Source organism: Atta colombica, unplaced genomic scaffold, assembly GCF_001594045.1.
Source record: "Atta colombica isolate Treedump-2 unplaced genomic scaffold, Acol1.0 scaffold198, whole genome shotgun sequence".
Classification (NCBI taxonomy): domain Eukaryota; kingdom Metazoa; phylum Arthropoda; class Insecta; order Hymenoptera; family Formicidae; genus Atta; species Atta colombica.
This window is the reverse complement of record NW_017259291.1, coordinates 3,823,830-3,837,225: the sequence shown is the minus strand read 5'-3', so window position 1 is coordinate 3,837,225 and position 13,396 is coordinate 3,823,830. Positions and strand designations below refer to the sequence as shown.

At 35.8% G+C, this 13,396-nt stretch overlaps 1 protein-coding gene across 1 annotated transcript in view; it reads left to right on the top strand.

Annotated features, from left to right (window-relative positions):
- The window catches only part of LOC108686868, a 292,272-nt gene that overhangs the window by 203,925 nt on the left and 74,951 nt on the right, over nucleotides 1–13,396 (top strand). The window contains exon 8 of the mRNA XM_018192364.1: nucleotides 8,493–8,796. Within this exon, the coding sequence (XP_018047853.1) occupies nucleotides 8,493–8,796 (304 nt within the window). The remainder of the gene's footprint in view (nucleotides 1–8,492; nucleotides 8,797–13,396) is intronic.

Here is a 13,396-nt window from a genome sequence, read left to right as displayed (position 1 = left end):
TGGCACAAGACTATATATAGTGAAATTACGATATTAAATGAGAATTATATATATCACGAATATTGATGGCAATATTTAAAAAAGAAAGGTATTTATTTACAATAAAATATCAATGATGTTATGTTGCAACGTTGCTACACAAAAAGAACAGTTTTTGCTGAAGTATCTAAAAATTCATCTAGATAGCAGATTTAAGGATAATTTGTTGGATTAATCAAAAGAATTCCACAGGACACTCAAAATTTGGATGTCCAAATTTTTTGCAGCATTGCTTATCATGCTTGAGTTTCCTGTATAATTATTTTAATGGTCCAACAAAATTATCAAAGCTGTTTTTAAATTTTTAGATACTTTAGCAAAATCATTCTTTCCGTGTATGGATCTCGTTAAAAGTCTATTCCACTTTTCGATCAACATCTCGCGTTTGTACGCATTGCATTGACCTATTCGTCTTTTCGCATTTCTTTCCCTTTCTTCGTCTAAGTGTCACAGGTATTACAGATTCCTCGTGCTTATAAAACAAGAACGAGAACAACACTCGAGCCGGAGCTTAAAGGAAAACGCTCGTGCTCGTGGCACTGAGCCGTTCATTATGTTCATCAAAGCCTCTCAACGCTCCACTTCGGCAATAGTGTACGCAGGTATATCGTTCGCGTACGAGTGTGCATTATACGTACGTATGTGTATATGCATGTGTAGATGTATCTCTCCGCGTTCTCTTCTTTGCTAGTGCGCTCGTAAGAAGCCTTCTAAGCTGCCCCGGAGTGCCTTCTTAAGGCTGGTAGTTGGAGAAATTTCTACGCGTAGGTATGCCGAAGTAATCCCTTAGATATTTCCCTTACGTAATGCCTGGGTTGTCCGGGTATTGGATGGGAGAGCTCGCGGAGTTTGTATCGGCACGTACGGGTATTAGAACTCTCTTGAATTTATGGTGGTTAGCTAGTTGTTGCTAGAAAAAGTTCGTTCCCCCGAGGTACGTTTCTCTTTGAAAAACATTGAATTTTACTTTATTTTCATGTACATGTATATTAAATAATTTCAGCAATAAAAAAACGACTACGAAATTAGAAATGAAAATTGCATTGCATTTAGATATTTATTGTCATAATTGTCATTTAAAAACCTTTTATCTTGATTATACGCACGCGCAAAATTATAAGTCACTCAATATTTAGCTCACTTGTCTTTATAAATCAACTATCTAAAGTTAGCTATAAATTATTCAATTTGAATTTAATTTAATTTAAATTATTGTAAGTAAATCGTACTAAAAGAGAGAAGGGAAATACATCTAAATGTAATGGAAAACGCCATCTCGCGCGACTTAGGATTTTCGCTTCGGAAGCTTCCTGAGACACGGGTGAGGAAAATGGACAAGCGCGATATAGGAATCAAAAACAAGAAGTGAGAAGGGGCGGTGTACAAAAGCGAGTGATGGAGGCAGACCATAGCGACTAAGGATTCAATTCTTGTTGGGAACGGGCAAAGGAATAACGCGGAATCAATAGAGGTCGGTTTCGCGATTCCGCTCGGCTTCGTTGTTGTAGTGTTGTCCGTCTGACGTGAATCGAATGCCTCGGCTAGGTTGAACTTGTTGTATTTTCTCGAAAGACGGATTTTCAAATCCTCCCAACCTCCCCTATATCCTCCCCAACCTTGTTCGGGATCCGCCAGGACCGACAGGGTTCATTCTACGGGGACAGTATTTTTCTTTTCTTTACTGCTTTCTCAATGTCTTCTCTCATTCTATTCCCTCAAACTCAAGCGACTCATCGCGTTCAATGCGACTCGGCGGAAGGGTGCGAGGAATTACTTACGTTTCATTGCGAACATTGGATTTGTGGCTTCTCTAGGCACTCTTGCTTTCTCTTTCTCTTTTCCATCCATTTCGTTCCGATAAATGGTAGCGTTCAAATTGCCTAGAAGATCGTAAAGGGTAAGACATATCCATCGATACTTTAACTAATTTTATTGCTGCCTTAAGTTTGATGTCTTGATTTATTCACTATTTGACAAATGTTCTACGAACAGATTGTAATAAATCCATGGTTGAAAGTACTGTGAACTTCTGTTATTATAATTTATCTCGTTTATCGGCAATATCGATGCGAGCGTTGTTATTTACCATATCTATCTTCCGTAATCCAGAGAGTTTTTCTTTATTTACTTGTTGGCATAAGTTAAACGTTTGTTTGTATCCATTTCATTTGAGCACCGCTTTCGGACGATATTTCCCCTCGACTGTTGGGATCCGTATATTCCCAGATGCAAGTAAACGAACCATGCGATACTATCTCATGCGCGAAATCGTGAAGTCTTTACCTCAGTTCCTGTTTTTCGCTGGAAGCTGCCGCTTCATCTCTCAAGAACGGCGTGCGCGATCAAGAGAAATGCACCCTGGAGTTCCTTCTTTACTTTGGAAAACAAGTCAGCTTTTGGATTTGCATCGCTGATATGGAAAAGATAACGCTTAACGTTACGCTTCTCCGATAAAGCACGTATTGGCAATTTAACGTAACCACAATATTGCTTGAGCACGATATTCTGCGTCTCGAGGCTTCATATATATCATATTACGAGTTCGCGGCGGCGAAAAGAGGGAACAATAATAGGCAGCCTGAGCAATAATAGTGCCATGGGCGAAGATTTTACGGAGGAGAAAGAAAAGATCTTTCAGCTCCATTCCCCGTTTGAATGGACTTTCAAACTTAATTGAGAACGGGAAAAAGTCGGCATGAAGTCTCGCCGTGCTTCATTTTCTTCTCTAAGAATTGGCAGATCCGTGCAACTACAGGTTTCCATCGTCTCTCACCTTCTTTGTCCAGATAGGTCTGCCATTGTAAATCTTTTGTCAAAAAACCGTTATTTATAATTTTGAAAAATTATAAAAGTAATATGTATCCATATTTACGAATATTATTGCTGCAAAAAAACGATATAATTTGCGTTTGGCACGTTATAGTTAATATTTATTAATTTTTAAGAGACACTTGATCAAGTTTTGGGATAATTTTGTGTAACTATAGGTATGCAAATAATATTCGTACTGCAGTTAACACATTTAGTTTGAAACATGTAGAGATTTCTAAAATTTTTAATTCTATTAGTAAAGTTGGCTTTATAGATAAGAAAGAGGAAGAAGATGAAAGTTTTATCTCAAAGTCGATATTAGATATAGAATAGACTTTACTACTTCTTAGATTCTTTACTGATTCATTACATTTTGTTAAATGCTCCTCTTGATATCCTGAAAACTTTACATAATTTCATACTCTTTTTGTTTTAAAAAGAAAATATATTTTATATAGTCTACATATATTTCTGATATAGTAATATCCTAAAATATACATATTCAGAACAACATATGTTCAATCTATTTTTTTGAATACTACAAAACAAGAATCATAATTATAAATTATGAGAATACAAAATTTAATACATTTTATACAAAATAATATATAATGTATAATGATTTGGTAGAAAAGTAAAAATGTCTTAATAAATTATTATGAAGTTTAATAACATGCCGGCTAACAAATGTTTCGATTGAATCATTATTAATTCTTACAAAATATGTCTAAACGGTAAAAAACATAATATAAAATCGATCGAAGAAATTTAAAATATACTTCTCATTGTATAACAATAATATAATTGTTAATATCAACAATTACAACTAACTATCTTTTTTTTGATTTATTGATTCGTTAGATTTTTTACTTTTCTACCTTTGTTTATACATAAAATTTGGCTCGCCTTTTTTCTTTTAACTTGTTTTTAAATTGTTGAGCCATTATACTATTATATAATTTTAACATATAATGATATATAGATAATAAATAATCGCGACATAATGAACGAAATATTTGTTAACGTTGTACGAATAGATGCTCTAACTTAAAGATTCAAGAATCCGGTCGAAAGACAAAAGGCATAGGCGCTTTGTCGCTCCTGTAATATATCGCATTTTCTGAAAAAACTAAGAGACTTGCCGAACGGGACGGTACCTTCATCGATTTCTTCCAGTATCGAACAAGGCACCATTGTACGTTTCTCAGTGTATCTCTGTTATCGAAGTAAATCCACGTAGTCCCTTTGCTGAATCGGAGCGCCACCGCGCGAAATAAGGAACGGAAGCGCTTACACATCGAGAGGAATTCTCTTCGAGAGCTTTTCTTCGAACGCGCAGATATATACCGACCGCTTCTTCCTCGCTGGAAAGGGATTTGAGAGGACATTGGAACTAAAGGGAAGAAGAACGACAACATGAGCAACGGTGGAGGAAAGCTGGCCCTTCGAGAAACAAAGTCTTCCCCTTTGCTTGTAGCGCCGTCGACAGTTTTATTTTTCAGAATGCGTTCGATATTTCGATAATTGCTTCCTCGTCATATCAAGGAGTTACTAGTTCTAATTTTTTCAGGAACAAGACAAGATGAAATAAATAGATTTCCTCGTTGGTAACCTCTTCATAATCTCTAAATTGAAAAGTATATTGCACTCTTTACAAAAAATAATATATTATAATTTGTAAAATGACAGCGCCGCGTCATTCAATTAATAAAATTAATAAAATTAATTGACTCAATAGTTGAAAGTGTTGAAAATGATCCATCTTTACATCTGGGATAATAAGGAAGGAAATAAAAAAAGAAAAAAATGTAAAAAAAGATAAGTAGGTCTTTTTGGTTAATATTTTTGTCAGACTATCGAAGTTCAGGCGAAAATAATCAACAGTTGGTAATTAGTGTTGATTTAATCACTGTTCTTCTAGGCAAAATTTCCTCACGCACTCATCGATGCGGCCCTTTGCGAGATTCAATTAAAGTTTTGTAGAAATTCTGATTGTCAGCCGAGCACAAGTTTATAACAATTAATAACAATTTCCTTTTCATCATCATATCGTCAAGTTATGATAAGATAATGAACTTGCGATGAAACGTGAATTTCAGGTAATGAAATTGCTGTTTACTTGATTTCAAATGATTGTTTAGATTTACTTAATTTTTTTACAATTCAGTAAAATGAGAAAGAAGGAAAGTTAATGAATCTCAAAATTAAAAATATATAACTAATTAATCATTTATTTAACGAAATATATAAATATTTTCATTTTAATTATTCTCAATTAAGTAATTAAAAAAAATGACAATATGATATAGATGAATAAATAAAAAATTCATAATTAAAAGTGAAATAAAAATGGAAACAAATGTAAAAGTCACATCGAAGATCAAAATATAAAATTGATAGTAAAAGTAATCTAAAATTAAATATTAAAATAAAATAAAAATAAAATACATTTCTCACGACGAGTCAAACGGTAAGGAAAAATTGTCAGAGAATAAAATTATGTTTGAAAATGAGAAAAAGTCAAAATAATAAAATTTAAACGTATACCATTTCGGATGCCTATGTCATGTGTACTTGTAAAGAACAATACCAATGAGTTTGTCGACATAAAAATTGTGACTGAAAGTATGGCAGTCTGAAGATTTATCATAGTTTGTATTATTACGAGCAACAGAGAACAAATGAAATTCTATTGTACAGTAAAAGCGCAATTTATTATTAATTTGTTTTTTTACAATTATTTTTACAATCTCTCTGTTACTGTTACAACAAGAAAATATGTGACTCGATATTAATGAAATAAAAACATAATAGTGAGAAAATAACTACGAATATACCTCGAAAACCTTCTTTTAACTTTCATATTATTATTTATTATCCAAATCACTGTTTTTCTAAACAATTAAACTATCTTGTTGATCAAATGTAATCTTCGAATTCAGTTTACCTATTTATTTAATATCTACGATGCGTTAAAAATTTTAATTTTTACGGCACTGATTAAATAATTATTTTAATAAAACACGTCAGTTAATCAGCGGAAACAACCGTTCATCAGATAAAAGCTAAGGATGGAGTCTCATTTCGTGTTTTTCTCGCTTTCTTTTCGTGTCTCAGAAAACGAAAAGGAAGAATGATACACGTGCGGTCGACACGTCCCAGGTGTTCCTGATTATCTGCGGGAAGGGAAAACGCTGGGAGCTCTGAACGGGTCACCTTAAAAGTTCGACAAATTAGCTTTTACAAATTAAACCCTCCCTACAGTTCCAACTTTACCGACGGAATTTAAGGGAATCCGTTCGTATATCGATAGACTATAAAACTTCACTGGATAGGAATGGGCCCGCGTCTGCTCGAGAATTTACTGGAAACGATATCCCTTCCATCGTGCTCGCCGTATCCGTACAACTTCTTCTTGCAATCCACTGCGGACGGTTTCACTGCGAAAGATCCGACGAAGGATGTCCACGCTTGGGATCTCGTTAAAGTTTCAGGGAACAAAAGAGACAGTATAACGAGAAATTTATATAAATACGCTAAATAATGTGTGTGTTGTTGATTGCATATACGATCGAATTAGTAATTAATCTTAAATATTAGTAATAGTCTTAATCAAATTTTTATTAGAACAAAATTAAAAAATTGAAAAGTAAAAAAGTTTTTGTAAGTCAAACATTTTTCTCAGTGTTGCAATTAATCTTAAATTAATCAAAGAAATAATGTTTCTAAATATAAAAGATAAATATGTTTTGGAACTTTTTTACTTTGCTTTGGAAAAGACGGTTTTGCTGAATAATCTAAAAATATAACTAGATACAAATCTGAAAATAATGATTTGTTGCTTAAATGTCAATACTCTTGCAGCATTTGTCATCATGCTTGAGTTTCTTATAACGTAATTATTTTGATGTCTAACAAAATTATTTTCAAAATTATTTAGCTCAGTTTTATACTTCACTACAGAAAATACTTCAAAACGAAATTATATTTTCCGTGAATCTCGACATAAATAAGAGGCTGACGATTGTCTCATTTACAAATAGATCGTGCATTTCAATCGAGACATTGCGTATTATTCTGCTTATCGAGTCGATCGACAATCTTGTCATTGCAGTCGTCAACGATGAAATCGGTTGCGAATCACGTCAATGGGGGTCATGGATTTTATCGCGATCGCGTAATCCGGCATCATGAAATCGCGCAACTTGTTGCATGCCGGACACATTCTCGGATCTCCACATCTTTTTACAGCGTTCTTTGGTAATATAGAGAGAATGACCAGGTTTTATTTCCAGAATATCGCAATGGTGGAGGAGGAATCCCTTCGAGCGATTCCGCGCGCGAGCGCGTTTTGCCCTATAGATGTCAACCAGAATATCGGGCAAATGGAATGAATAAATCTTTAGGTGGACTGGCGGGGTGCAATGGCGACACACTAGGGATGAGTTTGAGATGTTTCTCCTAGATAAGACAGAGGGAATCGTGCCCAGCGGTATATGGGATATCTCGTGCTGGGGTAGATCGTCGATATAGATAAGCGACATAATCGGACCGACATAATTTCGGGCGGGCACTAAAGAGCAGGTGTACGATCAGATTTCCGTGCCCATCGAGCATCCGTGAATGCTATATAGCGTGTCGCCCGAGACGTTCTTATGATTAATGCTGAATGCGAGAGGAATTCGAATAGGAGCGCGTAGGATATTCCAACCTTGGTGATATTTCCTGACCGAAATGTTACAGTTGATTTATATTCCGGTTGAAATGCCAGCAGGCGATTTTCTGTCGGAGAAGATGACGGTTCTCTTTAAAAAGTTAAATTTCTGAACGAAATTTATTATAATAAATTGGATAACTGTGATCGTATTATAAATTTTATTTTTTATCGCAAGTTTTAATTGTTGTTAACTAAGTTAAGTTTGTATGAAAGGAAAGAATAGAAGTAAGTTATGAGGTTCTCTCAAGCGAGGACTGAAGTTTTCTTAATTTCACAAAATGTTCGATTTATTCCTTTCTTGAGGAAGACGGAGAGAATAATTTTATTGAAATATCTAAAAATTCAGTTAAATATAGATTTAAAAATAATTTTGTTGGACCATCAAAATAATTATCAAAAACGCTCAAAGTACTTGTTAAAAACATTGTTCATCATGCTTGAACATTCTACATAATTATTTTGGTAGTCCAACAAAATTATTTTCATAAATATGAGAGAGAACGCCAATAATTAATCAAAGGTTTAGATGTTATGAATACAATATATATCTTAATTTATAAATTTAATTATCTCAGATATGACTGTGCGCCGAAACATTCGAATATTAATCACGATCGATCTGAGACACTAATAATATAAATATGATAAGGCTGAAACATTCGGACATTCCTATATATGAATTAAATAATTCCCCCTAAATTAATTCGGTAAAAAACTAATTGCGAAAAATATTACCTCAGCCAGGATTAAAATTATTTTCAGATCTCATAAATTTTTAGATACTTCAGTAAAGCCATTCTCTCCATGAAAGAATTTTAAAAATGTTTTAAAAAATATGCTATACTATGTTATGTTTTGCAAACAATGAAAATATGATGGATTTATGCTTTTGAAATTAACAAGTCAAATCTTTTTGATTGTACAGGAATGGACACATGCTGACACATCGAAATAAAAAGCCGTACGAGTGCAAAGCCGAAGGATGCGGCAAGTCTTATTGCGACGCGAGGAGCCTGAGGAGACACACGGAGAATCATCATGCCGGCAGTAAAATCAATGACATCATCGGTCCTTGCAGCCCGACGACCGGACCTCATACGCCGAATACCCCCGGAAGTAATCCCAGCACACCAAGCACACCTGGTGCAACCTCCACAACGAATGGTCATGGGCACGCGGCCTTAAAGCAACTTCTTTCCACCGAACCCGCGCAAACGCAACAGCAAAAGGTAAATCATTTTCATTATTTCTTTCCAATTCATTGAATTCTTTGACTAAATTGCGAGTAAGAAAATGCGTTATATTTATCATATTTAATTAATTTATTTCCGTAAAATATAATTTTACTTGAAATGCGATTATTATTGCAATTTGTAATTATAGTTACATTACATAGGTACTATTATTAAGTTAATAAGCTTACAAACACAAAAAAAAATAGAGATGACCAATCGATTCTTAATTTGTTTCGCACGAAACGAACGAGGGATTTGAGTCTCACGTCCTTATTGTTTCTGTCGATCCGTCGATCCTCGCAGCGTTGCCCATGCTGTATATTTCACGATTGAATTTTCTCGAAATTGGTCTGGAATTGCTGCGCCCGAGATGGGTTTAAGGGCTTACAGAGCGAACCTTTCAAAGAGTCGGTCAGCGTGCATCCAACGCGAGTCCGCAAAGATGTAAGAGGATTAGGTGGCTTTTCCGCGATTGCTGAGTATGTCGCACGATCCGTAACTAAAACGCCATTAATTTCTATATCGTCTTTATCATTCAATTTCCCCGATCCATTTAAATCGCATATCGAGCTTATATGATATTATATAATTAAGAGGAAATGTACGTATTTCCAACATGAAGACCACGAAATGAAATCTTCAAAATAAAGATGATAATTCCTACTCGCGTAGAATCATGTTAATTAGAATTTGAACCCGCAAGTCAGCCAGGTTGTTGAGCTATATAGAGCGGAAAATTTCTTCTCGATCTCTTTTGAAAGCGTTCCCTCTCGCTCTTATCTCCTCGCTCTATGGATTTAATTTTATAGCTTGCTAGTTTTCGGTAACTTTTATTACTCGCAATGGTCCCGTCTACCGAATGTAATGCACGACGATAATGAACTTCAGATTACTATCTCGCCAATTATTACAATCATTACTCGGACCTTGTGATAGTTTAACTTCTTTGCAACTCTGATGAACTTAATTTTCATTGGCCACAAGGTTGAGTGGATTCTCTTTTGAAACTGGTATAAATTATATCCGGAAAGCCTCTTTAAAAGTAGCTATTTTGCATCACCGAGCTAATTATTTCTCATTAATGAAGGAAATGCGTTTTAACAGAAAGTAACTTTGTAAATTATATCAGTATAATTACTGTTCAATATATTTTATAAAATGTAATATATTATTTTATATTGTTTCGATTCATCTAATAGCTATAATTTTATATTGATCATTTTCATTTTATTCCCTGTTTGTTTTTTGATTCACGTTTCTGGATAGTGCCATCAGTTTTTCGAACGTGGTAAAACGCAGAGGAAACTGTTTTTCGACATCACGTTCGTAAATGTCACATCAGCACCGTCGCCATGGCTTTTAAACGCTATCGAAAGAAAGTCGTTAGTTCCAATTCTGGCCATTGCAATTAAAGGACGCGAAGCGGAAACTTCACGCCGCGCCGTCAGAAAGCCTTGCCTGATCCTTTCTCTTTTCTCTTTCTTTCTTGGCCGTTACCATCTTTCTACAGACTCGACCAACACGTAGGTTAGTAGCCCGCTGGCAAAGTTTATTGGCTGCGACCCTTGACCACGTAGGGCCGAGGTGGCTACACCCCGGCACACCATTGTCGAGCGATAAAAGGGCGCGCGCGAAAACGAACCATTCGTGAAGAACGAGAAAAGTCAAAAAGAGAGAGCCCGAGGTGAGACCATTCTTCGTTTTCTCCTGCCTGCTCTCTACTAACCCCCTTCCTTTGCAGTACCCCTCTGTCAGACTGGTAGAAATTAGTTCTTGGCTGTAGAGCATGGAATTATTGCCTCTTTCAAAGTCGCTCGCTGCGCTTGCATTCGAAGGCAAGTGAGAGATGCGAAGAGAAAAGCGCGCATGCTGGAGAGTATAAGAAGAGAAAAGGAACAGAGGAAAACAGAGAGAGAGGGAGAGAGAGAGAGAGAGAAATCAAGAAAGAGCTAGTCAATGTGTGTGTAGGTGTGCTTCCGTGTGCGTTGCACTGAGAGAAGGTGGGAGGGTAGTTAAACCGAGACTACGAATCTACGATATTGAGTTAGAAGTAAGGCGGGCCGACCCTGAAGTGGGGGCTAATAAAATTTGATGACCGGGAACTTCGTAATGAGAATGAGACGCGGAAAGGAGGCAGAGAGCAAGTAAGAGAGAATGGGAGAGAGACGAAAGCGGTCGGCTATGAAAACTTCTCAGACATAGCGAGCCCGCGATTTATGATATTTCATCGGACAGCCGCGGAGTCCGGAGAGTAATCTTTTGTAGTCATTAATTTTCTTTCGCTACGTCGTAAGTTGCAGCCGCCTTTGTCGGAAATAGCGCAGTTGCGGATATTTATGAATTTGCTACTCCGACGCGTGAAATTTAATCAATGCGGATACTGCGTTAATTATTCACCGTAGCTCTATTGCGTGTTAAATCTACTTACGAATTTTCCGCGACGTCAATCCTCGATCGACCGATAGCACGCACTTCATATTTCAAATTTGATTTCTTAAAAGTTTTAATTAATCCGGCGATCCTTGATTTAAAAACATTCTAAGATGCAAATATGTATTCTTTGATAAGAAAATTATTTCTACGGGATATTTCCACAAAAATGGATGAATCATATTTTATGATTGTCCCAAAAAACGACTATATTGCGAAACACGATTATATCGCAAACACAAAGTCTTCAGAGATAATTAGTCATTTTTATTAACAACTAATTATATTTATTGATAGAATTGTAAAAATATAATTATTATTACTAACATTATAGTAATAATAATTATATTATAAGAATATGTACCTAATTATATAAATACTAAAAATTTTTTCTCTCACTGCACGTTATTAGCTTTTCCTCTATATCATATCTTAAATTGTTACATATGAATACTTTATGAAGTTAATACCAAAAAAAATTGACCGGTATTACTACAACGCATTCATTCAAAAGAAACTGCCAGTTATTGATTAAATTATGTTGTAAGAGATTGCCGTGAGATTGCTCGTTGAATGAAACCGAAAAGTCATCTCGCGCCTTTTCGAGCTTTCGCTTTGTTCGAATCGGTAACTTCGCGTACGTGCCGCGTTTGGGATTCCACCGAGGACCCGCCATAAAGTCGTCAGGGCACAATCGCGCGTACAAAAGTAGAACCACGAAGCGCGAGAAGTAGGAAAATTCGAGAGAGGAGCACGTGTGACAGACGAGAGAGAGAGAGAGACAATAAAAGGGACAAAGGAGGACAGTGGAGGGATAGTAGATAAGGGTATATATGTATACCGAGACGAGAGAAGGGTTGACGAGAGAGAGGAGAAGTGGCTTTCCGACGCGCGAGCAAGCTCGCGATTTTCCCGTCACGTAGAGATGCGACTAGACGACGACGACGACGACGACGACGACGATCAAATTTGTTCGGGAATTCGAAATCGCTGGGATGGAACGATGGGTTGGGAATAAAGTGTATGCGGCAGCCGAGTGCGTTCGCGCCGCGCCCTAGGAACCTTTCAGTTGGTTCGCCACGAGTGCAAAGAAGAAGAGACGAGTCGATGGAGAAGGAAAGAGTGATTCGACATCAAAAGATGTCTAGATGATCTACCGGTCGTTCAACTGACTTCGATTCGCGCTTACTGAGAGACGGCCTCGTCTGAAAATCATGGTTACCGTCCTGGAAAATCACTGTATCGCTTCGGAGCCGTGCGCTAAGTCAAAGGATACGTTTTTTCTTCCTAGACACGAGATTTTTCTAGTATAAAACTCCATCGCATTTTACATTTTATTTGAGTTTCCTTCAAGGATCTTTATTACTGTTTAGCGCGTCATTCTTTCGTGAATCATCTCAATAATATGAATAAAATTATTGATTTTACAGAAAAAAAATAGAGAGAGAAAGAAGAGAAAATTAAGAATTCAATGTAATGAAAGTTTCTTAAAGTATCTCATTAGCGTTAATATTAATGCGATGTAAATATGATGCTGATATCACTAATTGCAAACAGTTGTCAAAATTTCTAAAAAATGTTGAATGAAATAAAAAGGCAATTTACTTTATTATTATTTTCAGTTATTATTGGAAATTAAGAAAAATTAGATCTCGCAACTATTCTTGCGTAATGCGACGAAAATATTGATTTCATGTTTTATAGTGAACAGTTATTTTTCTTTTAAAATGAATCGAGGCTAAATGATTTTATGCGTATATTGATGGCCAAATATCAAGCATACCAGGCATCATCAGCGTGATTTTCAGTCGTGCAAATATTTGCCCGTGTAGGAATTACGGAATTCAATCTTGATAATATCGCTTCCATGAATTTTCGATCTTTGACGTGCAGTAATGACGTCAAAGAAATGTGGAATTTCATAACGTTGTCGTTAATGTATCGCGCTCGTTATTACAATGAAACAATTAGAAAGGCTTTGCTATAATTACAGTTAATACGCACGTCCATTGCACTCACTCGATTGGAGATTGCACCACAGTCGCAGTGTCAGAAAACAAATCAAAAGGTGTATACTCAAAAGCTATTTTTTTCCACAAAAAATATGTATACATATTGTTTTTAATGAACACATTCCATGAATGCTTCAATAAAATAATAAAAC